Source organism: Felis catus, chromosome F2 (genome assembly GCF_018350175.1).
Source record: "Felis catus isolate Fca126 chromosome F2, F.catus_Fca126_mat1.0, whole genome shotgun sequence".
Taxonomy (NCBI): domain Eukaryota; kingdom Metazoa; phylum Chordata; class Mammalia; order Carnivora; family Felidae; genus Felis; species Felis catus.
The window spans coordinates 48194159-48220545 of NC_058385.1; the positions used below are offsets into that span (position 1 = coordinate 48194159).

The 26387-nt window shown below is 36.6% G+C and overlaps 1 protein-coding gene across 8 annotated transcripts in view; it reads right to left on the bottom strand.

Moving 5' to 3' along the window:
• The window catches only part of UBR5 (ubiquitin protein ligase E3 component n-recognin 5), a 136536-nt gene that overhangs the window by 75810 nt on the left and 34339 nt on the right, over positions 1–26387 (bottom strand). For 5 of the 8 annotated variants that reach the window (XM_045049766.1, XM_023248400.2, XM_045049763.1 and 2 more), the window contains exons 2-9: positions 19069–19113; positions 18612–18693; positions 18038–18114; positions 17048–17167; positions 6048–6237; positions 5699–5858; positions 4958–5107; positions 2960–3171 (exon numbers count right to left, since the gene is read on the bottom strand). In XM_045049766.1, the coding sequence (XP_044905701.1) occupies positions 2960–3171; positions 4958–5107; positions 5699–5858; positions 6048–6237; positions 17048–17167; positions 18038–18114; positions 18612–18693; positions 19069–19113 (1036 nt within the window). Of the gene's footprint in view, positions 1–2959; positions 3172–4957; positions 5108–5698; positions 5859–6047; positions 6238–17047; positions 17168–18037; positions 18115–18611; positions 18694–19068; positions 19114–20973; positions 22192–26387 lie in introns of those variants that run through there. The other 3 variants (XM_045049765.1, XM_045049764.1, XM_045049767.1) reach the window with 2 other exon arrangements.

The following is a 26387-nucleotide window of genomic DNA, read 5'->3' on the forward strand; positions in this document are numbered from 1 at the left end:
AAGCAGAATTGCTGGATCATATGTTAATTCTATTTTTAATTTTTTGAGGAACTTCCATACTAGTTTTCAAAGTGGCTGTACCAATTTACATTCCCACCAACAGTGCACAAGAGTTCCCAAGTATGCTCTTATACTAGCTTTGACATTCAACTCAAGGAATAACTCATAGAAATATTTAAAGTTTAAGGTTACCTGAAATATTTTCAGTTCAATATTAACTATAAAAGGCTTAAAGAGAGCACTCATTCTACTATGAAAGAAACTTTATTAGCCTACAAAATGGTGAAACTTTGAAGAAATTGCTGTTTCTCTAAATAGGGAGTAGGGAAAAGTCAGTACTAATCCAGAAGATAATTAACCAATGGAATTTCTCATGTACCCCAACACAATGAAGAGTGAAGATACTATGGTTACTACGCAAACTTCCAGTTTAAAAATACTGGATTAAGTCATTTCTGAAGTTAAGCTGGCAGGCATTCTTTAACCCTCCTCACCCAAAAAAGAAAGAAAGAGACATTACTTCTAAGTAGTGAATGCTGACAACACCCTTTATCTCCCTGCACCCTCCACCTGACACTTGATCACACATCAAGCTCCCCTCCACCAAAACCCTTGTACTTCCCAGGGATCACTACCCCCAATTTTGGGGGGGGGGGGCCAATATGGTCAACTACTGGTATTTGTTGATAACTATGATAATGCTTAAGAGTTTGATTAGGCTTAAGCTATTTTTTCCCTAAACTGCATTTTTTATATCTAAATTTCAATCATAAGCTAATAAAAAGTAGATCTTTTCCAGTGCAAATATTTTAAATTAGGGGTTTAATAGGAAAAAAAGCTACAGGAAGGATATATTTTGTTTCACACACTCCTATTCCTCCTTGATGTCTAAACATCAAGGAAATAACACATTAAGTGTTATTAAGTCTGCACAGTCTCAAGATATCACGATGTACTTATTAACTGTTTCTGAAAACAAGCTGTACTAAAAACATGCCTATTAGTAAAGAGCAACAAAGACTGTCTAAGCCTAACAGAGCATACGCTGGCCAGGGAAAAAGCTTGCTAGATTTGTACTGTTTAAAACACTCATTCATCAAAAATAGTACATGATAAAGAAGCCCAGACTAATATATATGTGATGGTACTATTAAAACAAGATTCATGAATCCTCTATTACTTCCGGCCAACATGGAAGTAGACACAGGCTAATATGATCCAGGCAAGAGAAATAGGAAACACAGAACAATGTACGGAAGAGAGGGGGGAAAAAAGCCCTAGGTTTAAATCACCTTCTACCACATGGAATACAAGCAGAACTTAGGACATGTCTAGGTTGATGGAAAGAAGTAAGAGAATGCCAATACAGGGAAAGTTTGTCAGCTGCCAAAGAAAACAGAATAACCTTTGCTTACAAAGAGACTGATTAAAATTCATGTTCCTTCTTGTATTCAAGCTTTCCACATGAGCTGAATACAGAAGAAAATAAATGAACTACATCAAGATTTGCAATAACTATGAAAAATAAATTTAAAAGTTAAACAGTATTTTCCTTTAATATCCCAAATGCAAATTCAACTTCAAAAAAAGAAAAAAAAAATCTCTATCAGAATCTCCTTATCTGTTAGAGATTAACCTCAAAATTTTTACGTTCTTTTACTCCTACTTAAGAAAATTTCCTGCCCACTGGCTCTGAAATAAGAAGAAAAAGGCACATCAAAAGAGAGATGAAAAACATGGCTTCCTGTAGGAGCCATTACCAAGCACTCAGGACAACGAAACCTACACAGCATCAACAGGATCAGACACTATGTTTCCTCTGCAGCAGTGATGGATTTTTAAAGATTCAAATCAACTTAACAAATCCTGGATGCCTTCTAGAAGCCAGTCACTGTACTTTTCAGGATGCAGAGCCGATCTCCCAGTCCATTCCTGTTCAGCCTGCTTTGTCTCCCACAGCATTTAGAGCAAAGGGTCTGTCGGAACTCAGTGCCATGAAACAGGGCAACTAATTAGTCAAAAGAAACACAGATCCCTATCTTGCCCTGACTTGTGGGCTTCTATCGATGACCACAAACTTGCTCTGAAGTAGCTGGGGTCCACTTGACATTATAAAACAAATTTCTACCAAGGGTTATCAGTTACTGGCAAAATTATCACCAGAAAAGAAGTTCTGAAACAGAATGCTGATGTGTTATCTGGAACTACCATTCCGATTTCTCCAATTTACTTCATCAAGTAGAAAAACAACAACAAATAATAGCACCACTGAACCTACATCTAAGATGACTCCTGTAGTGCCAAATAAAGATGTTCTATGTATACTTTAAAACAAAACAAAAATATCACTTATGTCTGTGTGTGTGTGTGTGTGTGTGTGTGTTTTAAATAATGGTAGTACAAGGGCTCCTCCTTGATGGTTCAGCTGGTTAAGCGTCTGACTTCAGCTTAGGTCATGATCTCTCAATTTGTGAGTTTGAGCCCCTCATCAGGCTCTCTGCTGTCAGCACAGAGCTCACCTCAGATCCTCTGAACCCCTCACCCTCTGCCCTTCCCCAACTCATGCTCACTCACACGTGCTCTCTCAAAAGTAAACAAATATTTAAAATAAAATAATGGTAGTACAGGGGCACCTGGGTGACTTGGTCAGTTGAGCATCTGACTTCGGCTCAAGTCATGATCTCACGGTTCCTGAGTTTGAGCCCAGCATTGGGCTCTGTGCTGACAGCTCAGAGCCTGGAGCCTGCTTCAGATTCCGTGTCTCCCTCTCTCTGCCCTTCCCCTGCTCACACTGTCTCTCTCTCTCTCAAAAATAAACATTAAAAAAATTTTTTTTTGTTTTTTTAAATAATGGTAGTACAAAACTCTGAAATAAAATAGAAATCTTGGTGGGGGAGGGAGGCAGTTGGGTTTGCCAGGAATCCATTTAAATGGAAAGGGTGGGAATCTTTCCAAATACCTTATCAGGCCACCACTGCAAATCTTCTCCTAGAGATACTGGACTTTGAACGGGTGTATTCTTCTTATCCAGGTTTGGCTCTCCTTCCTTGCTGGTAGAGCCCCTTTCATTATCAAATGAGGCTCCATCAAGCCACCTTCGTTCACGTAAACGTAAAACGGATTCACGTTCACGCAACAGCTCAGAGTCTCTCTCTAAGGGAAGAAGGAGAACTGGTATGCAATTGGGTCACACCAGTGGGATAAAAGTAAGCCACTCTCTAGTAAAGACCCTTCAGGATGCAACTAACAGCAGTTTATCTACTCACAAAAATTTAATGTAAATGTCTATCTAGTAAGCCTGACATGCAACATTCAAAACATTAACTCTTTCAAGTGAATCTATGAAAATTATAAACTAGCATTTTTGAGAACTATGTAGAGGCAGACTTTTTTGAATTCCAACTACTAATTTTAGAACAGAATTACTTTATTTTAAAATGGATTTTTAATGGAATTAAAAATTTTTGGCTTTCATTAAAGATGGTTACCATAACTTTATCTACTAGATAATGTGCATAAATAAGAATTTCAACATATCAGATACATATGTAAATCAAGAGTATTTAGTAGAATGCCTTACAAAAACAAAACCTTATACAAACAAGGAAAAAACCTGAAAAGGATAAAATACAAATCCATTAACATTAACTATAAAAATGTTGATAATTCAAGCCCTTGTTCAGAGTAATCTTATAGACTGGATGTTCATGGTCAGTTTCATTTAAAAATTTTTGAGAAACAGACAAGCTTCTTTTTTTAACTATCTTTAGAGAAAGATAAAGATTTCCTTACAAAAATGCTTCCCCTGCAACTGGCCTTCAAACTCTCTACAGACAGTTTGTTGGGGGAGGGGGTGTTTTTTGTTTGCTCATTATTTTTTTAAGTAAGTAATCAAAATATACTTCCCAAGACTTGGATAAGAAGGATCAGAAACAACATTAACTTGAACCATATGAAACTGCCATCCATGCAGGTCAAAATGGAAGCAGCCTCAATTTCATATGGTTCAAGTGACAAGCAATGCCTACACAGAATGACCAAAAAAAGGGGAGAAATTTAGAAGGAGTTATTTGTGCTTGATATTAAACATCTGAAAATGAAATGTTTGATAAAGGCAGTAAAGTATGGATTTATTTAAATTTTTTAAAGCTATTACGTAACAGGTTCAGTATATTGTAAGATCATCATAGGTTTATTATTTTTAAACTCTGCTTTTAAGTACTCGATATTTGTAGCAAGGTCTTAATAAAACATAGCAATTTTTTCCAGTTTACTAATGATCAGTAGATAATATAACTGATTCTTGTCTGTTATTGGAATCAAGCAGTTTTACATTCTGGAAACTAAAAAAATTGACTTAATAAAGTTAACATACAAGTTAAATCTATACCAACATATACAGAGAAAAGTCTTACATTCACAGGATTTCAAAATCTTCTAACCTCTACTATGTACTATACCTTTCAAGTTATTTCAAACTTTTGAAAGTAACATTTAATAAGCTATACTTTTCCACATATTAATTATTAGCCAATCCCATTTCTATTAAATTTTTTCATACTTCTCACTTCCATCTAGCCAGGATTTAAAATGAACAGAATAATCACTTTATTTTAATCAAATAAACTAAAGAGACTTGTTTTCTGAATGCTGCATGTCACTGTAAAGTAGAATTCTGCTTTTAGTTCAGAATCCATTTTCCTAATTAAAAATACAGTTAGGTAAGTCAAATCCCTTGACAGGTATTCCACAATGTAGATAAGATCATCTCTAAAGTGAAGTACTATTTGTGGCTCTTCCAAATCAAAAATAACTAGTTTAATACCAAAGCATTCAAAAAGAATAATAAGTATTAACGTATAATTACTACAATATTAAAAGTTAAAACATAGTGAACTCCATCACTATCTCTCCATATAGCCAGCCAATGATCACAAAGAAATAAATGCAAAATTACCTCGAGATGAGCCTAGCCTGGAAAGCGATGAACGACGAAAAGAAGGATAACCAAAATAGCTAATGTCTTCAGAAAACATGGCATCTGCATCAATAATAACACTTGGGTGGGCAGAATGAATGTCAGCATCAAGAAGAGACATAAGATCCTCTATAAACAGAAAGAAACATAAATAAAGCAGATACAGAAAATATCTGTAGACCACTGAAAGGTCTCTGAAAATTAAATCAGATTAGAATGAGATGCAGACTACTGACATACCCTGAGGAAAAAGTCCTAACTACCTAGGAAATAAAGTTAATGTTATTAAACAAAGATTTTAGGGAACATCAAATGCATGAGTGTCACTTGGGCTACCTAAATAATCACAAGAAAAAAAAAAGATCTCTATTAAGATATTTGTAACATCATAGATATAATGTAGCCAAAATCTAAATGCAATTATTACATATTTGGTAATAAGGGCATCGGAAAACAACTTTCCAGAGTCATCTGTCAGACAGTGATAAAGCCATGCATATACATCTATGTCTTTCCTGGGATAGAACGCAAGTCCACTGAGCAAAAACATTTCCCCATTTCCCCTAAAAGGTATTTTACAAATTAAACACTACAGTGAGAAATACCTACCACCTTGGAAAGAACCGTCAGAAAACCCATTGTACTTTATAATGCCATTACCCACTCAAAAAAAAGTTTCTCCCTCTAAAGCTAAGAAAACCATGATGGTGATCCACCAACCTCCAGGCAAGTAAGATTCACTGGCTGTATCATCCCCATCATCTCCATCTTCATCATCCCGGCTAAGTAAATTATTTACAGCGAGGTTTACATCAAGATTTGTTCGCTGAAGTTCCCGAATAATGACACTTCTGGATTTGCCTTGTAAAACGACCTGGGCCTGAAATAAAAAATAAAGAAGAGTGCTATGCTAATTTTCTTGTGAGGATACTTTTATCAAAATCAGCTTTCTAGAAGCAGTATTTCACAATTCATGCTGCAAGTCATGACTAAAGCCCAGTATGTTCACTTAAGTACTTAACTGAATATTGTTCTGCTGCCTGTGTGAAGTGTTCCACAAGATCCATACCTGTGAAATCAGCTCCTCTGGAATGACAGAAGCAGGAATAACTGGCTGGGGCTGACTGCCCAAAAGCCCAGACCCTCGATCCCGCCCAGTCCGAATAACTCGGGTCTGTCGGCGGGAATCTCGAGCTCCAGCTGAGGACCTTCCAGAAGACCCTCCTCCACTTCCACCTACTCCAGAACTCCATCGACTTCTAAAAAAGGAGAGAATTTAAGACAATTAATATTTTTCACAGTCATTCTGAATAGATCACTTTGGGTCTCATGTTCATTCCCCTAAGTGAAGACAAAGCTATTTGTCTAACTGACGTAACAGTTTATAGTATTTTAATAGAACAATAGAACTGAGCCTCAAACTAAAACTGTTTGTGTTTTAATGCTTAACTTACATGTAAAATCACTCTTCAGAAAGATAAGTATCACATTTATGCATCTTTTGATGTAATGTTTTAAAGCTCCACATACCAAATATTTCTAGTCACAATTCTAAAATGTGTTATAGGACACACCTTGCCTCTACCTGGAAGACTCATCAGACAATAACTACCAACAACATGTTACACAAAAAGTGTAATTCAGAGTTTAGGGCTCAAACTGCTTTGCATGGAATAAAACATTTATTTGGCAAAGGTATTAGTCCATTGATATTTAGCACTATTAACCACCTTAACCAAGGAAAAGTTATTATTTAAAAGTCATTAATTTTTTCTTGAGTATGAGAAAACTTAGAAAAGGCATGATATTTCCATCTTTACTTATTGCCCCGAACATGAGCATTAAGCATTTTCAAATCAACAAAGCTAGATAACCATAAACAACTGCTTTTCCGTATTCAAAGAAAATGTTCTCACAAATCACATTAGCCTTAGAAATTATGACAGTGCCAGTCTATTTATTTTAAAAAAAAATTTTTAGTATAGTTGATGCCTCTTTAAAATGAATCTAATATTTAGAGATCATTCAATCTAGATAAAGGTACTTTATTCTCAACTATTGTGCATGGTACTCATCTAAGGCTGAAACCTTCAACTTGCCCATGCAGATTTAGTTTAAATTTGATTTTCCAAGTCTTTTGTTCCCTTACAAATGTCTGACTATATTAACCATAAGAATTCTAATATACAACAAACTACTGGATCTCTCTTCTTACTTAATTGGAAAGCACAATCTATGTCTAAACAAATAAAAAAAAAAACTTTTAAAAAGTTTCCTCAGTAAAATGGAAAAAGAACAAATCTCCAGAAAACTTGGTGTCATCCTTTTTGATGGTTTTCTACACTTGTTGATGCACTGTATCAATTGTTTATGTGGTGTTTGTATCTATAGCCTGAGAACTGCCCAAGATAATTTTAGAGAAAAACAATATTGTGCATTCTCAGGACTATACTATGAACCATCATTTAATCTCAGTTATGCAATAGATGTCATAAATATAACAGTAAAGAACCATTCATAGACCAAAAGAAAAACTAAGGTGCATTAAGAGTACATTGCTTTAACAAAAAGGAAATTTAAAAAAACAATTCCACTTACAATAGCATCAAACAAACAAACAAACAAACAGACAGTACTTAGGGATAAACCTAACCAAGTAGGTCAGACTTGCATATTGAAATCTACCAATCACAGCTAAGAGAATTTAAAGAGGGCACAAATAAATAAAACAAACCTCATGCTCCTGGACTGAAAGACTTAATATTGTTAAGATGTCTACATTACTCAACGCAACCTACAGATTCATTATAATCCCTATCAAAATGCTAAGGGCATTTTTTACAAAAATAGAAAAATTCATCCTAAAATTCATGTAGAAGCATTGAGAGATTCTCAAGAGCCAACACAGATTTGAAAAAGAAGAAAAACAAAATTCTAGAGAACACATACTTTGTGATTTTGAAACATTATTCCAGAACTACCATAATTAAAACAGTATGGTACTGGCATAAAGACAAACAGACCAATGGAACAGAATAGAGAGCCCAGAAATAAACCCTCATATGGTCAAATGATCTTTGATAAGGGTGGGTGCCAAAACCACTCAATGGGGAAAGGACAGTGTCTTCAACAAATGACACAGGGAAAATTACATATCCACAAATGAAAGAATGAAACTGGACCCTTATGTTATACCACATGGAACAATTAATTAATTTACTTATTTTTTATCTAAAAAAATTTTTTTTAATCTTTACTTATTTTTGAGAGAGAGAGAGAGAGAGAGAGAGAGAGAGAGAAAGAGAGAGAGTGTGTGTGTATGTGTGTGTGAGCAGGGGAGGAAGAGAGAGAGAAGGAGACACAGAATCCAAAGCAGGCTCCAGGCTCTGAGCTGTCAGCACAGAGCCCAACGCAGGGCTCGAACCCACAAACTGCGAGATCATGACCTGAGCCGAAGTCGGACACTTAACCAACTGAGCCATCCAGGCGTCCCTGGAACATTAATTTAAAATGATTAAAGACCTAAATATAAGACCTAAAACTATAAAATTCTGAGAAGATATAGGGGAAAAGCTTCATGATGCTGGACGTGGCGATGATCTCTTAGATATGATACCAAAATCACAAGCACGGAAAACAAAAACAGGCAAAATAACTGTATCAAACCTAAAACCTTTGTGCTTCAAAGGACATAATCAACAGAGTGAAAAGGCAACATATAAAATGGGAGAAAATATTTGTAAATCATGTAACTGATATAAAGGGTTAAAATTATCCTATCGAAGTATACATCTACTCCTGAGCAGACCTTACAAACTCAAATCTCCACGAGGGGTAGACAGATTACATTAATAAATGAAGTCAAGATAACAGGGAAGAGTGGAAAGTAACAGCCTACCTAAAACACCCAAGTTCACTGCTGAATTCATCCATCAAAACACCAACGGCTGCCATTTTGTAACACAAACCTGCTACACAAACCCTGAACTGAGGTGTTGAAAGACATTTGTCAACGTATCTCTGGTTTGTCCATTAACCTGTTACCATGGAGGATACCATGTTTTCCCACTCACACCTGCTGTGCAGGGTTTCTTCTATCAGAATCCAAACAACCTTCCAGAGTCTCCCTACTTCAAATTGCTCTTTTACATTCCTTTCTGTAATCAATTTGCTATCTAGAGAGAATAATGTATTGAACTAAACATACAGTAATATAAATTTATCAGTAATATAAATTTATCAGCGATTCTTGTTATCTATAATTTTAGTAAGCTAGTAAGCTATATATTGTTTAATACTAAACGCAAAAGCCCTGGGGCATCTGGGTGGCTCAGGTGGTTAAGCCTTTGGTTGAACCTGACTTTGGTTCAGGTCATGATCCTATGGTTTGTGAATTCAAGCCCCCCATGGGGCTCTCTGCTGTCAGTGCAGAGCCCACTTCTGATCCTGTCTCCCTCTATCTCTGCCTCTCCCCCTCACACTCTTACTCCCTCTCTTCCAAAAATAAACATTTAAAAAAAAAAATCAGAACAAAAACAAAAACAAAACAAAAAAAACTCCAAACTCCTGGGGAAACCAGTTTCTACTACCTATACTCTGCTCATCAAAATTAATCCTACAATTCTGATCCCATTACATAGTACTCAAGGTAACAGAATGACTCAAAATCAACTGAGGAGATCACACCATAGGAATTAGTCCACAGCTTGCAAACTCAAAGTCCATGGGCCAAGCTTTGTCCCTACAACTGGTTGGTTAGTTAAAAATATATACATAAAACCCACGGTTTGTGGGGTCAAGCCTCGCATCCAGCTCTCTGCTGTCAGCATGGAGCCCGCTTTGGATCCTTTGTCTCCACCCTCTCTCTGCTCCTCCCCCACCCCCTCAAAAATAAATAAATAAACTTCCGGGACACCTCTGTGGCTCAGTCGATTAAGCATCCGACTTCAGCTCAGGTCATGATCTCGTGGTTTATGAGTTCAAGCCCTGCATCAGGCTCTGTGCTGACAGTGCAGAGCCTGCTTCAGATCCTCTGTCCCACCCCCCCACCTCTCTCTGCCCCTCCCCTGTTCTCTATCTCAAAAATAAACATTAAAGAACAAAATTTTTAAATAAATAAACTTTAAAAAAGAGCTTATACACACATAAACACCACACATACGCTATATACATATGATTGGTTATGTGTGTCCCTGTGTATATATTTATTTACATAAAAATATTAATTAGTTCTAATATTTAAGCCAAGATGTTCACATAAGGATAGAGAATTGCAGCTTTCCTTGGGACAAAAAAAGGGGTGGGGGTAAGGGGCACATGGCTGGTTCAGTCGGTGGAGCATGCAACTCTCAACCTCAGGGTCATGAGTTCAAGCCCCACACTGGGTATAGAGCTTACTTTAAAAAAACAAAAAACAAAACAAAACAAAACAAAACAAAACCAGGTTGGAGGGGACACAGAAGTTTGCATTTGGCAACAATGACTCTGTATTCTCCTACGGGAATAATCAGCTGATCAGCTGCCTCCTCTAAAAATGGGGCATTCGCTTAGTCTGTCGCAGTCTTACTACTTACCTACTATCTTACCCACCTAGCCAGCTTCAATTATTATTTACAATTACAGTGACCTACTTGGCTTTTACATTCCAAATCCAGTGCTAATTACTAACTCAGATGAGACTCCAAAGGAAATATAGTAGCTCAAATGAATGAAAAGCAGCTTACACCTATCACCTATTATATCCAGTGACATCAAACAGAATAAAAAGACTTTAGATACAAATATCTCCATTTAAAATTTACTACTGAGCACAATTAACTCTCTTTCCCAAGTAAATGTGGTGTTCTTACCCTTATCCTGGTCTGAAATGAGTTGAACAAAATTACATAGGAGATTTTTGAAATATTTCCCAGGATAAATCTTGCTAGTTATGAAAGGGAGAAAACAGGAGGAATGAGAAATCTTTAACACAAACACCTGCCAACAGTGAAAAGGCCAAAGGGAAAAATACTAAAAATTCCATAAATTCTGTGTACTATGCATTCCTAAGAATGATCGGTCAAAATAAATGACCAATTCTCAATTATCTATGTTAATCGAAAAAGAAAAGCCAACTATCCCCAACTCTTCCAAATGTAGCTCTCAGATACAGTCCATTCACTCCCTGATTCACAACCCAGAGGGAGCAAAACTGGACTGTGAAGGAAGGGCAGGGGGTAGGGGTGGCCACAGTCTACGGGGATGGTCCCTTTCATATCTGACTGCATTTGGTAAACTTGTGGATAAAAATCCCCTCTGGGAGACTTAAGCTCTGCCTTCCTTGATTCTCTATGACATGTTATAAATTGCAAACTTCTTTAAAGTTCACTGTAATCAACACAGAAAGAGGAAAAAACACCCATTACACAACTCACAGAAAAAATATATTATGAAGAAAAATATTTTTGACTCTATAATATTTAATTTACAAAATAACTTGATCACAATTTCACCATCAACAAACTGAGACTGATTTTCAGAGGCCAAACAGAAACAATTAGCCCTTAAGTGCTTATGCTTTGTGGACATCTGCAGGACCAAATAAAGGTAAACAAATGACTGACAATGACTTAGTGGATGCTGTGATACCTGTGACATTTCTCAATACTTCAACCCATGAAACGCCAAAGAAAGCTCACACAGAGTTTATTCTGCGCATGTGTTTGGATGAGAGAGTGAGGGACAGAAAAGAGTGGGTGCACAAAGCAGTGTGGGCAAGGATAAGTATGGAGGACTCAAAAATTGCTTCTCTCTGCATTTTAAAGTCTTAAGATTAGCCCTAATCTTCTTCTGAAGTAGATCTACAGAGGTTTCATTCAAGATCAAATATCCTATACTTTATTATTATTATATTTGTCTCACATTTTATCAGGAAAGTCCTAAAATTCCACTGCTATATTTCAGTCACTCCACTATAATTGGTCATATCCAAGTTTTATTTATAAAGAGAACTTAAATCCAAGACAAACTGAGCAACACAATAGTAATGAATTATAAACTATAGAATAAAACAAATGTTAATGAGACCATAATGATATAAAGAACTAAATAGAAATAAACAAGAAATAAATGGACAAGGAAGGAAAATTCTTTACAGTCAAATTCCAATTAGTAAATATAAAACAAATGAAAATTTTAAAAAAAATTTGGAAATTAAAAAAAAAATATTTGGCCAACACCACAGAAATAATTAAGGCAAAAAATCATTGTGCTAAAATCAAGTTACATAGTCATCAAGATCTCCCCACAAAGTACACATTAATTACACAGAGGAAAATAGTAACTTAATATAATTAAGAAACCTGGCAAACACCACCTTAACTAATGAGGGGTAACCTTATCATCAGATGAGACATAGCAACATCATGCACCTCCTGACATGATGCACCGAGAAAGGCCCATCATTACTTCTGTGCATTCTTGCCAAAAATGCATCACCTGCAATCCTTATCAAAACCTCAGCAAATTATTTTGTGGATACCAACAGACTAATTCTAAAGTTTATGTGGAGAGGAAAAAGACCTAGCATAGCCAACACAACCGTGAAGAACTACAAAGTTAAAGGACAGACACTATATCTAACCTCAAGATTCATAAAGCTAGGGTAATCCAAATAGTGTGCTATTGGGAAAAAAAAAAAAAAAAGAGAGAGACAAACAGGTCAAAAGAACAGAATACAGAGCCTAGAAATAGACACCCCCCCCCCAATCCCCCACATAAATACAGTCAACTGATCTTTGGGTCAAGGGAGCAAGGGCAACACAGTGGAGCAAGGACAGTCTCTTCAACAAATGGTGTCAGAACAAATGGACATCCATATGCAAAAACAAAAACAAAAAAAACCTGAATCTAGACACAAGACTTAAACACTCTTCACAAAAATTAACTCAAGATGGATCACAGACTTAAATGTAAACTGCAGAACTATAAAACTCTTACAAGCTAAACACCAAAGAAAACCTAGATGACCTCAGGTATGGCAATGACTTTAGATAGGACACCAAAGGCACAATGACACTCTGTAAAAGACACTCTGTAAAAGACACTGTCAAAAGAATGAGAAGACAAGCTATAGACTGGGAGAAAATATTTGCAAGACACATATTATAAAGGCCTGTTATCTAAATTATACAAAGAATTCTTAAAACTCAAAAATATAAAAACAACCAATCCAATTAGAAAATGGGCCAAAGACCTCAAGAGACACCTCACCAGAAAAAATAGCAAGTGAGCATATAAAAAGATGTCCCACATGGTACATCACTAAGGAAATGCAACCTACAACGAGGTATCACTATACACCTATGAGAATGGCCAAAATCTAGCACACTGACAACATAATACCAATTGTTGAGGAGGATATGGAGCAACAAGAACTCTCACTCACTGATGGTGGGAAAACAAAATGGGACAGCCACTTTGGAAACAGTAGTCAGTTTTTTACAAAATGAAACATACTCAGTGGCTCAGTTGGCTGAGCATCCGACTTGTTTTCAGCTCAGGTCGGGATCCCAGGGTCATGGGATCCAGCCCTGAGTTGAGTTCTGTGCTGAGCGTGGAGCCTACTTGAGGTTCTCGCTCTCCCTGTGTCTGTCTCTCTCTCCTCCTCTGCCCCTCTCCCCTACTCGCGCACGCACCTTCATGTGCTCTCTCCCCAAAATAAAAAAACAAAAAACTAAACATACTCTTAAGATATATTCCAGGGGCGCCTGGGTGGCTCAGTCGGTTAAGCATCCGACTTCAGCTCAGGTCACAATCTCGCAGTCTGCGAGTTCGAGCCCCGCGTCAGGCTCTGGGCTGATGGCTCAGAGCCTGGAGCCTGCTTCCGATTCTGTGTCTCCCTGTCTCTCTGCCCCTCCCGTTCATGCTCTGTCTCTCTCTGTCTCAAAAATAAATAAACGTTGGGGCGCCTGGGTGGCGCAGTCGGTTAAGCATCCGACTTCAGCCAGGTCATGATCTCGCGGTCTGGGAGTTCGAGCCCCGCGTCGGGCTCTGGGCTGATGGCTCGGAGCCTGGAGCCTGTTTCCAATTCTGTGTCTCCCTCTCTCTCTGCCCCTCCCCCGTTCATGCTCTGTCTCTCTCTGTCCCCCCCAAAAAAAAAAAAAAAAAAAAAAGTTGAAAAAAAAGAATTTAAAAAAATAAATAAATAAACGTTAAAAAAAATTAAAAAAAAAAAAAAAAAAAGATATATTCCAGCAATTGTGCTCCTTGGTATTTAGGAGTTGAAAGCGTATACCCACCAACACCCCCCACACACACACACACACACAAAACCCTGCACACAACATTAACAGTTTTATTCATGATTGCCAAAACTTGGCAGCAACCAAGATGTCCTTCAGTATGTGAATGCACAAATAATCTGTGGTACCATCCAGACAATGGAATATTATTCAGCACTAAAAACAAACAAGCTATCAGGCTATATGAAGACATGGAGGAAACTTAAATGCCTATTACTAAGTGAAAGAAGCCATATGATTCCAACCGAATGACATTCTGGGAAAGACTAAACAATGGAGACAATAAAAAGATCAGTGATTGCTAGGGGTCAGAGGGGAGAAAGGGAGGCAGAGCACAGAAGATTTTTAAGGAAATGAAATTACTCTGTTTGATACTATAATGGAGGATACATACATGTCATAAATTTGTCCAAACCCACAGACTGTACAACATCTAATGTGAACTATGGACTCTGGGTTATAATGATGTACCCATGTGGGTTCATCAATTTTAACAAATGGATTGCTCAGGTGGAAAATGCTGATAATAAGAGACTGTACATGTGTGGAGACTGGGAATATATGGGAAATCTCTATCTTTCTCTCATTTTTGCTGCAAACCTGAAAACCACTCTAAAAAAAAGTTACGCTTACGGTGGGGGGGAGGGGGGGAGCATCACCTGGATTTAATCATGAGTTAATAGACAAATTCAAACATTCTAAAACAGGACCAACCATTTTTCAAACTAATCAGGGTCAAGAAAGATAAGGAGATTGAGAAACTGTCCCAGACTGGAAGACATTACAGAAGCGTGACAACTAAATGCAATATGGGATCCTGAATTGAACGGGTGGACCAGAGAAAGGGTGTTAGTGGGACAATTAGTGGAATGTAAATAAACTCTGTAGATTAAGCACACTAATCACTGTTAGTTTCTTAGTTTTGAACACTGTACTACAGTTATTTAAAATGTTAATAACATTTGAGGAGACCAGGTTAAAGTTTTTACAACTTTTTAAAAGTCAAATTATTTCAGTGATGCACTTCAAGAACAACAGAAAGAAAGCCAAAATATCCCAAAATAAAAACTTTAATTTAAAAATAAATACAGAGTACAGATTAGCTAACAAATGCCACTATATAAATGCATAAACTAAACCAGAGATCAGCCAACTTTTTCTGTAAAGAGCAGAACACTAAATAGTTCATTTAGGCTTTGTGGGCCTAAGTCTTTATCAAAACTACTCATCTCTGCCATCTTAGCACAAAGCAGCCACAGACAGTAAAAGTACCAATCACGCCTGTGTTTCAATAAAAACAAGAAGGAATGGATTTAGCCCGTAGGCTATAGTTTGCTGACTCTGCAATGAAACACAGCAATTTTTTAAAGAATACGGTATAGTTTGACATAGTATCATACATAATAGTTATTCTTTCTTAAATAAATGTAATCAAACTTCTTCCAGATTTATCAAATGAAATAAAAATCTCTTCTATTACATATCATTTTCAAAATTCTTTCTCATATACTGTTGTTCTGTTGGTTATGTGCATAGGACCATTAAAAGGAGATACTTAATATTTTAGTAAAGATCAGAGCTACATTTCCTATTAATAGTTCTAGCACAGAATGAGCTAAATAAAGGATGTACTCAAATAAATAACCTTCCTCTCACCTCAAAATAAACTTAGTTCAGCATAAAAAAAAAAATATATATATATATATATATATATATGCATTTGGAGCCCTCAATTTTCAAATCTAACTTTACCTAGAATTTCAGTGTCAAAATATTTTTAAAATGCTTAAAACCTTCCTCCTCCCCTTACTATACTTTAAAACAATTTAAATTGCTTCTAGTCATATTTCACAGATCAGTCTTTGAACATATTTTCTAACTGATTTGGCATTATCTAATCATTCATCAGGTAATTTCAGAAAATCTAGCTATTCAAGAATCAAGGCATAAAATGAGTAAAATCATCTAGCTTGGGATCTGTATATGATTTCTTTAATTTGACAGCTTATCAACTTTAGATAAAATGGAAGAGCTGATTATCTAGTTTAAGAGGTATACATTTTATAAATAATCTAAAAAGTAAAAATAAGGTACAAATTTCCAGTTATAAAATACATAAGTCATGGAGATGTAATGTATAACATGATGACTATAGCTAATATACTGTATTATTGCCTATTTCAAAGATCTTAGAAGTCCTCATCACAAGAAAAAAAATCTGTAACTATGTATGGCAATGGATGTTAAGTAGACTTATTGTGGTGATTGTTTCACAATACATAAATATCAAATCATTATGTTATACATCTGGAACTAATATAATGTTATATGTCAAATATATCAATAAAAAACATGAAAATACCTTTATTAAAGGCTGTCAGGTTTAGTCACATGATTTTCAAACCTCACTAAATTAATTCAGAAAGAACTACCAAATTTGGAAACTAGAAAGAAATAAACGTTAGATTTTTTTACCCAAGAGTTAGCACAAGACCAAAGGCGGCATGACTGAAAAACTGAAATAACACAAATGACATGGTAAGTGATACAATAAACACATCTCAACATTAGACATTTTTAAAAGGTCAAGGGCCTGGGTTAATTGTAATTAGCCTGCATGGGTTATTTTTATCACACTGCCTCGCCAAGACCCATGGGAATGCCTGCCCAGAGTTCAGGAGTTTCCTCACTACAGAGCCGGATAATATTGAAGACAATCAATCAGAGTGACAGCATTCACAGAGCGCAGGCCCAGACCAGTGGAGGCCATCAAGTGGTCACAACTTACCCCAACGTGTTGCCTGCCAGCCTGCCCAGAGTCTCAGAACCTGAGAGAAACCATGGGGAATCACTTGTCCTCCCAGGCCTGGATGTCCTCCCTGCTCCCGAGTTGCTGTTCAACTTCGACCTGGGGAGGGGAAAAAACAAAAACAAAAATGGGAGGTAGAACAGCTACAGAACAGTTCCAAACTGCCTAGGCACAAGCCTGGGTTTCTCAGCCTCACTACCCTGGCAGTGACTGTGCTCAAATACCAACCCCACAAATTCTCCCACTGCTCCTCCTGGAATGTATACTTCACATCAAAGAGCAAGCCTAACAAATCACAGGCTCCTGGCAATCCAGCACTCACTCCTGGTTGAAAGTGTTTTCATGGTTTAACTGCAAATGAATTGTTCTTTGGATTTTTTAAAGGAATCATGCTTTCCTTAGAGGCAGTCAACTGAAATTCATCATACATTATCCAGTAACTCTTTTAATATATCATCATTTATAAAGACTACAATTTTAAACACCATTGTCAATCTCAAATTGAGTTACTGGATTTGGAAATATTAAAAAGGAAAAAACACGGAGTGCCAGTGCTCAATTGGTACAACGTGCGACTCAGTCTTGGGGTCATGAGTTCAAACCCCACGTTAGGTGTAGAGATTACTTTAAAATCTTAAAAAAAAAAAAAAAAGATCTAAAAAGTCATTTCAATCAAAGAACAGATCTGACTTGGGACCTACCACATACATAAATCATTCTTCTGGTAACAAATTTCTGTTAAGTGATCTACTCTTCTGCTATTTTTAATGCTAATATTTTAGCTATAAATCACCGCTTGCAGAAAAATTAAAATCAAACTACAAAATAACCAGTTCACTATTTTAAGTCCCTCATTTTCTACAATGCTTTTTTCTTAAACTTGAGGGCTATCAGAATCAAAACACAGGTTTAATATAATATCTTTTAAGAGCTAAATACTTACTAAATGCAAAGGGCATAATGTCTTACCCATCGTTATTATCAGGTTTGCCTAATTCCAATCTGTCTGGCTGTACTGAAAAACCGATCCTGCAAACTCTACCATCCTGAAAGCAAAAAAAAAAAAAAAAGAAGAAATGGCCCAAGTAAAAATGTGTATTAAAATATGAATTTATTCAATAAACAGATTATGTCCCCATCACTGTCTTATGAATTATAAGACAACAAATAAGCTCCTTTCCAGAAGGCACTCACACCTGACGTGCGCAAGTATGTGTTACATACATGATCAGGATAGCAGCAAAAACAAGGTAAAGTATCCCAATCTAACAGAATTCAGAGTAAGTAAATGACTGGATATCAGGAACTTCTCCATTCTGTTACTAACTAGTTTCAAGCTGTAGTAAATCATTTAAGCTTTCTCTGAGCCAGAGAATGTACACAATAAGGAAATAGAACTGGGTGATCTCTGAAATAACTCTTGCAAGAACCTTCTATTTTAAAAACAGAAAATTTTCTGGCTTAAAAGGAAGACACATGATAATGCACAATTGTTATTTTAACTGTTCCTTTTCATTTCTGTATCTTACAGTAAACGATTTACCTCAAGAAGAAAGGCAGCATGATTTGGTCCTACCACACACTGTTTGATAGTAGCCTGTTCCAATACATTCAAAGGGGGATGGCTAGGGAATAAAAAAGAAAGACAAAGAAAAATAATTTTTTAAATGGCAAACACATTCTAGGGTTGGTTGGTTGTTTGGTTTTTATCCAATTAACCAAAGGAAAAGATAGCTGGCAAAACTTGTTTCTAAAAATTATTATTTACATATCTTAAAGCAATATTGAAAAATAATTGTGATATCCTCATAGTTACTGTATGTCCTTGGTACTCCAGACTTTTTAAAAAATCAGTATGAATAGAACCTATAATTCAAATGAAACGAATTAATAAAAGTTGATAGCTTATAATATTCTTAGTAGCTTCTACCTAAATGAGTTCTTTTTCCTAGTTAAGAAAAATCGTTTTCAGAAAATTTAAAATACCTTAAAACTATTACCTGTTTAAGTTGTATTTGTTCAGTTTCTCTGAAACTTCCCGTAACCTTTAAAAACAAAAAAAAAAAAAGGAGAATAAACTACATGTACCAATTATTTTTAAACAAAAATAGTTCTGATAGGTACTCGTATCATTATTTGGTGATTTCTAATAGTAGCACACAAAGAAATTTGCTATGGCAAGAATGTTTTTATATTGTCTTTGACTTCTGTCCCAGGAAAAGAGTCACAAGTCAACTCTACAATTCCCTCATTTCCCTACAATTCCTACTTTCCCTCAGTGCCCCATTAGCAACCTCAATAATAACATTAATCCCTTTTTACAGATGAGGAAACTGAGGCTCCTAGCATTTATAATACAGAAAGTGGCAATAAAGCTGGTTCTTGAAGCAACACCAACGGAAAGCCAGTTTTTAAACACTGTGTGCTACATATGTCAAAAGGGATTCTTGCATATCTCTTTGTACATGTATACCATGGAATGAAAATATGGAGGAGCATAGATCTATTAAGAATTTAACATAATGGGACAGAAAAAGCATGAAAGCCTAACTGACTTAAGACATAGTCTCAAGTTCCTGAAGGACCTTCTGATGCAAAACTGTACAAATTAAAACCTCCACGTCATCTATAAAACACGAATAACACCTCCTCCCATTTCTTTTGCTTTTTAATATTTCAAGTTATTATTTAAATTTTAGTTAATATATAGTATAATACTGGTTTCAGGAGTAGAATGTAGTGATTCATCACTTACACCGAAAACTCAATGTTCATTACAGCAAGTGCCCTCCTTAATACTCATCACCCATTTCACCTATCTCCTCCCTCCATCAATCCCCAGTTTGTTCTCTATAGTTAAGAGTCTCCTATGGTTTGTCTCCCCACTGCCTTTTGTTTCCCTTCCCCCATGTTCATCTGTTTTGTTACTTAAATTCCACATATGAGTGAAATCATATGGTACTGGTCTTTCCCTGACTGATTCATTTCACTTAGCATAATACACTCTGAGTAGCTCCATCCATGTCATTCAAATGGCGAGATTTCATTCTTCTTGATGGTTGCATATTACTCCACTGCACATATATACCACTTCTTTAGCCATTCATCGATGGACATTTGGGTTTTTCCCATAATTTGGTTAATGCTGATAATGTCATAAACACTGGGGTGCACATACACCTCCATCATTTCCAAGAGTGTCAAGTATGCTTCGAAAAATCTCAAAGGGCTAAATAGCTAGAAGACATTAACTCATGTTATCTTATTATGATTTTGCAGTTTCTCTCAAAGAAACAGTCTTGAATATAAAATATTATAATACTAATTTAAACTAGGCACTTTTGTCAACTTCTATAACCAAAACAACTGCTTGGTCTTTGAAACTTTTTCATAAATAATTCTCTTAAAAACAATTTTAGAAAGCAATAGAAAAAAATTAAAACATTAAGAAACTCCATGAATTTTGCATTCTAACAAGTGACAAAAATACACAACTTCAAATTTCAATAATTTGTACTGACAGGTGAGAGTGGTATACATACTCCAAAAATACATCATAGCTTAAAGCCAGTTCAGGATTAAAAAGCTGCCACAAACCATATTATATGGGCAAATAATATGTCGGTAAGAGATTCTAGTAGGATCCAGCTGTTTCTCCACTTTACTTTATCCTATAAATTCTATTCTCTGTTTAATGCTGAGGAACATCTTTCAAACACTAACATATATACAGTTACTTTCCAATTCTGAATCTTACTCCTAAGCAAGAATTACTTTCAGACGATGCCATACTTAACTTCTCTCCCACTCACTGGTGACTTTATTTATTCTCACTCCCAAAGAACAGCACTTGACCATGTGTGAATTGGCCTCAAAGAAAATACATTTTCATTTTTGTTGCCTACCGTTGCATTTACTTTCATTAACAAAATGTGTTTTCCTTGTCCAGTCAAGTCAAGCCTTTTCACCAAATCCCAGTTTGCTCATTTACAAGGCATGCTTCTTCTATGTTCCAAGAAAAAATAAAATACCTTAAGAGTAAAGCATTATGGAATTCATGAGCTCTGAGAGAAGACCAACTAGAAAATGGGGATAAAATAAACCGGAAGGCTCTTTCAGAACCCCTGGAGCAAAGGGGCAGAGTTGGAGGGAAAAGGCTAAGAAAGGTTTTACTTCCTAAACAGAACAGTAGTGACACTTTGAGAAGGTATGTGTTTTCCTGCATACAAGTAAACCCATTTCAACCCCATTCCCTTTTCTTCAACCAACACTGAATGGACAACTTTCACAAAGTACACAGTTGTGGAGGAGAGAGAGGAGTTGGGGCAGATAAAATTTATCAAAGTCTTTTCAAACTGCGGAATAACTGATTTTAAAAATTAAATGCCGCTTTCACGGCATATTTCACGGCTCCAAATATTATTCCATGTACACAGTACTTATAACACTAAATAAGCTTTGAGAACATAAAAACGCTAAAAGTACTAAGTCAAGAACTCAACAGCAAATTTCAGGCCACTGAGGGGCTGGTTACTACTAATTTTCTAATCTTAAAAATCACCGTGGACTCCTCACCACATCTGAAATGTACACCATCTGTACTGGAAACAATGCCTACTGGATAGCAAGAAATCTGGGACTTACTCCCAGCTCATCTACTACTGATAGGGCTCATTTGAGTCTGTCAGGTTTCATGTTCTCACCCTGTAAGGGAAAATGTGGTTCTTTTCAGTCCTGGAATTCTTAAGAATGAAAAGCAAATACATATATCAGTGGGGAATACATACATACAGTTTACATGAGAATAGCACCTACTGTCATATTCAATTGCATCTAACCCATCTGAAACTTTCATATACAAACTGATTTTACATGGACATTTAGGCTGTTTCCCCAAGTATCAAGTTTTTTAAATTTCTTAAATTTAACCCCAAAATTTACAAAAAATTTATCATTCTTGCAAATATCAAGACTGTTACTAGTATTAAATTGGTCCCCTAAGCATAAATCCCAGATAATCATGACAAAGAAATCTACAAACAAACAAAAAAAGAGTATTGGGGTGCCTGGCTCAGTAGGTTAAGTGTCCGACTCCTGATTTCAGATCAGGTCATGATCGTGGGATTGAGCCCCCACTTCGGGCTCTGCACTGACAATCCAGAGCCTGCTTGGGATTCTCTCTCCCTCTCTCTCTCTGCTCTTCCCCTGCTCATACTCTCTCTCTCAAAATAAATAAACATTAAAAAATAAAATAAAATACAATAAAATAAAAGGGTATTTAGTTCCCCCTTTTACATCATAGAGTCCTCAGCACACACACAAATCACAGAATCACCGCAGACCAAGGATCACATTCATGTACTAAGTTACTGAATGTCTATACATGATTATTAGGCACTCATCTGCTTTAAAGGATCTTTCTCCAAAGGCTTACAATGCTTAAACTCATTAACTATATTCTCTCTTGTAGCAACATGAACAAAAAAATCTCCCTTGTTTTTAAAATAAAAGGAAAACTACCCTAGAACTCACCAAATTCCATTTCAGAATAAATCTTTACATGTGGTTGTGATGGAAAACAATTTTAAGAGTACAGCACAATATTACAAAATAACCTCATAACTCAACATTTAATCTCATTCAGGGACAGGCAGGAAAGCCTTTGTGAAGTGCCTGTAACACACAATGGATAGGCTAGCAATAAGCTCCCGACAATCCTTAGTACTCCTACACCGAAGATTTATTCTATATTCCAATTCAATAACCTATTTCATTCCTTTAAATTTATAGGCATTTTACAGATCCAAAGCCTGGAATTTTTTTCTTAAAGCACCAACGTAAGGTAACAGCAAACTGATGTTTAAAGAGACAAGAGGGGCGCCTGGGTGGCTCAGTTGGTCAAGTGTCCAAATCTCGATATACTGGCTTAAGTTGTGATTTCACCAGTCATGAGATCAAGCCCAGCACAGCCCCACTGTCAGGCTCTGTGCTGAGCATGGAGCCTGCTCGGAATTCTCTCTCTCCCCCTTCCTCTGCTCCTCCCCACCCCATCCCTCCCCCCACTTGTGTGTGCATGAGGGCATACTCTCTCTCTCAAAATAAATAAATATTTATTTTTTTAATGTTTTATTTATTTTTGAGAGAGAGCGTAAGCACAAGCAGGGCAGGGGTGGGGGTGGGGGGGGGGGTGGGCAGAGGATCCAAAACAGGCTCCATGCTGACAGCAAAGAGCCTGATGTAGGGCTCAAACTTGCAAACCTCAAGATCATGACCTGAGCTGAAGTCAGACACTTAACCAACTGAGCTGTTAAGGCACCCCAATAAATAAGCTTTTGAAAAAACAGACAAGAAATCAAAGTATAACCTACTAGACTCGAACATATTTCATTGCTGCCCTGAAAATCCCCTATAAATTCGATCTCCTTTTCCCCAAATGTAATATTCTAATTTCAAAGATAATTCATCTTCTCACTGAGCCTCAACTGGTAATAGCATCAATGCAGGCTCCTCCATTTTAGAATTCTCTATCTTCCCGCCACATATCACACCTGCATGTCAGACCTACATACCCCTACACTGAATGAAACCTGGTGGATTTCTAGCTGAATTTCTAAAACTAAAAAATGGTATATTTAGATCACAAAAAGGCTTCAATTCTCCAGGATGGAAAGATATTCTTGACACACCAGCTAGCTACTACAAGATGATGGCCTTCATAGATCTGCAGCTGTAAGACAGGCTACACCTTCCATGTTTCATGTTTACCAGTAATTACCTTAATGGTGGAAAACTGACAAAATCTGCCACCAGTACATTTCTACCAGCATCACTCCTACTTACTTCAGGACCAGCTCAAATATTACCTCCCCCATGAACTTTTCCTGACAGCCCTACTTTTCTTCCTACAGAAGTCAACAACTTCTCCCAAGCAAAGACAGGATAAACCAAGTCTTTCCCCACTCTTCCGCTTCTTTAGATACAGTTCCAACAGTGAAAAATATATAATAATACTTGTATACAATCCATTTCAGAAGAAGAAAAGGTTCCTGATCCTAATCTCAACAAAATTAACTCCCTAGGTCTTCCACCTCAAACTAAAGTTTAAAACAGGCAAGAGGGGCGTCTGGGTGGCTCAGTCAGTTTTAGCATCTGACTTCGGCTCAGGTCATGATCTTGTGATTTATGGGTTTGAGTCCCATGTCAGGCTCTGTGCTGACAACAGCTCGGAGCCTGGAGCCTGCTTTGGATTCTATGTCTCCCTCTCCCTCTCTCTCAAAAATAAACAAACTTAAAAAAAAAATGGGCAAGGAAAGTGCAAATATACAGATTTCTTTCAGGACAGTTGCCCATATACCTCTTATAAGCAGACGAGTTAACATACAGAAAACGTTTAATAACTCACCACTTAACCCAATAATCATTATTATCATACTGCCTTTAAAGTGACCTCACTCCAACCTTTACCTATCCATCCACAGAATAAAACTTTTGCATACCCTTATCATTTTATTTTGGAATAAATGGTTTAATAATCCATATAAAGAAACAACAGCCAACAGTAGTGTTTACCTACATCACTAAATCATACAATAAAAATCTGTGCTCGGATTATCTTCTTGTAGAAAAAGAAAACACTGTACGAATATTGCTGGCATTTCTCCAGAAGAAAACTCCCTAAATCTTAAAGCCCAAAACTCAAGAAGCAATGAAATTACAGATAATTTTTTTTTTAAGCAACTATGTTGCTAGACAGATGGTAGAGATAGGAGTCAAACTTAAGGCCTTTTCTGCTATATCACCCTGCACTTTTCTAAGTATAGGCACTCAGTCCTTAATTTTCACATTGTTCTTTTACACAACTATGGCATCATACTATATACACTGCCACCTCTGAACAGTCTCTTTGCATGCCAGCTGCTCAACATTATCACTGACATCAAATTAAAGCTATCACATGGTGATCCCACCTGCCAGCCACTGTCACAGGGAGAAAAGGCTTTGTTTTGGGCAAAATTACCAAGGGCATTTTTACATCATCATTTAATTGTGCCAGCATCTAGTAAGCACACCCTCCCCCACCAGATAACTGAAAACCTGGTGCTGCCTTATTCAATCCAGTCCAGAGGGCATCCAACCCCAAAACCCCTTTTCACACAGTCCCAGAGCAAGGCAACAAGAAACCACCTAAGGCATGTTCCTAGGGAAGCTTCTTTAGGAGGTCTTGGGTGTAAGATGGAAGGGGTCAACAGAGTCTTCTCATCTACACTGTGGATTTGTTTTTCTAAAACCTTTCTTGCTACCCACCCACCCTGTGTTATGACTTAAATATTGGGAGCTACAGATACCCTGACCAACAGGATGGCAGGGAAGAACCTGGAAAGATTAGGGCTGCCTTGGCCCAAGCAAGAAGCACCAACACATTAGGGATGATTCTCTTATCTCTGTGATCATGAAAGACTTTTTCATTGTATGTCTGAAATTTTACTTCAAGACATTCAACTTCTGGATACATTTTTTTTTAAATCCATTTTGTACTGCTTCTAACTGAATTTAATTAACACTGCTCATGGGTTCCCCAGCTTCAGGATTTCCAAAATGGCGAATGGGAATGGGAATGGATGAATAATAAGAGAAGCAATGTAGCTATTTGGACAACACACACATTCAAGAAAAAAAAAAATTACTATACTTCATTTTCACAGCAAAAATGTGAGGCCATAATCTTATATTAAATATAAACTAAATAAATTTAGCTCTATTAAAAACTCCTATTTTTGTCCTTAATTTTCCTCATGTCACAGCTGACCACACAAAACTTCAGAAAATTTAACACTAAGGAACCAAAGAAAAAGATTATGGTAAATACCAAAGAGAAACTAAAAATTAACCAAAATACTTCAGGCTTCAAGAACACAGAGACCATTAAGTTTATTTCTTTCTATCTCCTATGAAGGGTCTTCTCTGAAAGTACATCAGAATCCCTGGATACATGTTTTTCACCTCCCCACATATTCCTAAAGAGTCTTCCCAACAGGGAAGAGTCTCCCTTCCCAACTCCTCATGTACTTTAAGGATTCTCAAAATTTTATCTCAGAACCACTTTACACTCTTAACAATTGAGGACACCAAATTGCTTTTGTTTATAAGAGTCAGAAACACTGATATTTATAATATTAAACACTGAGAAAATATTTGAGTATTTATTTCAAAAATAATAAACTCATTACATACGGACAAAAATTACCTTATGAAAAATAACTATTTTTCCAAAAATATTTGTGATGGGAATACATTTCTACTGTTCTACATTTTTGCAGAC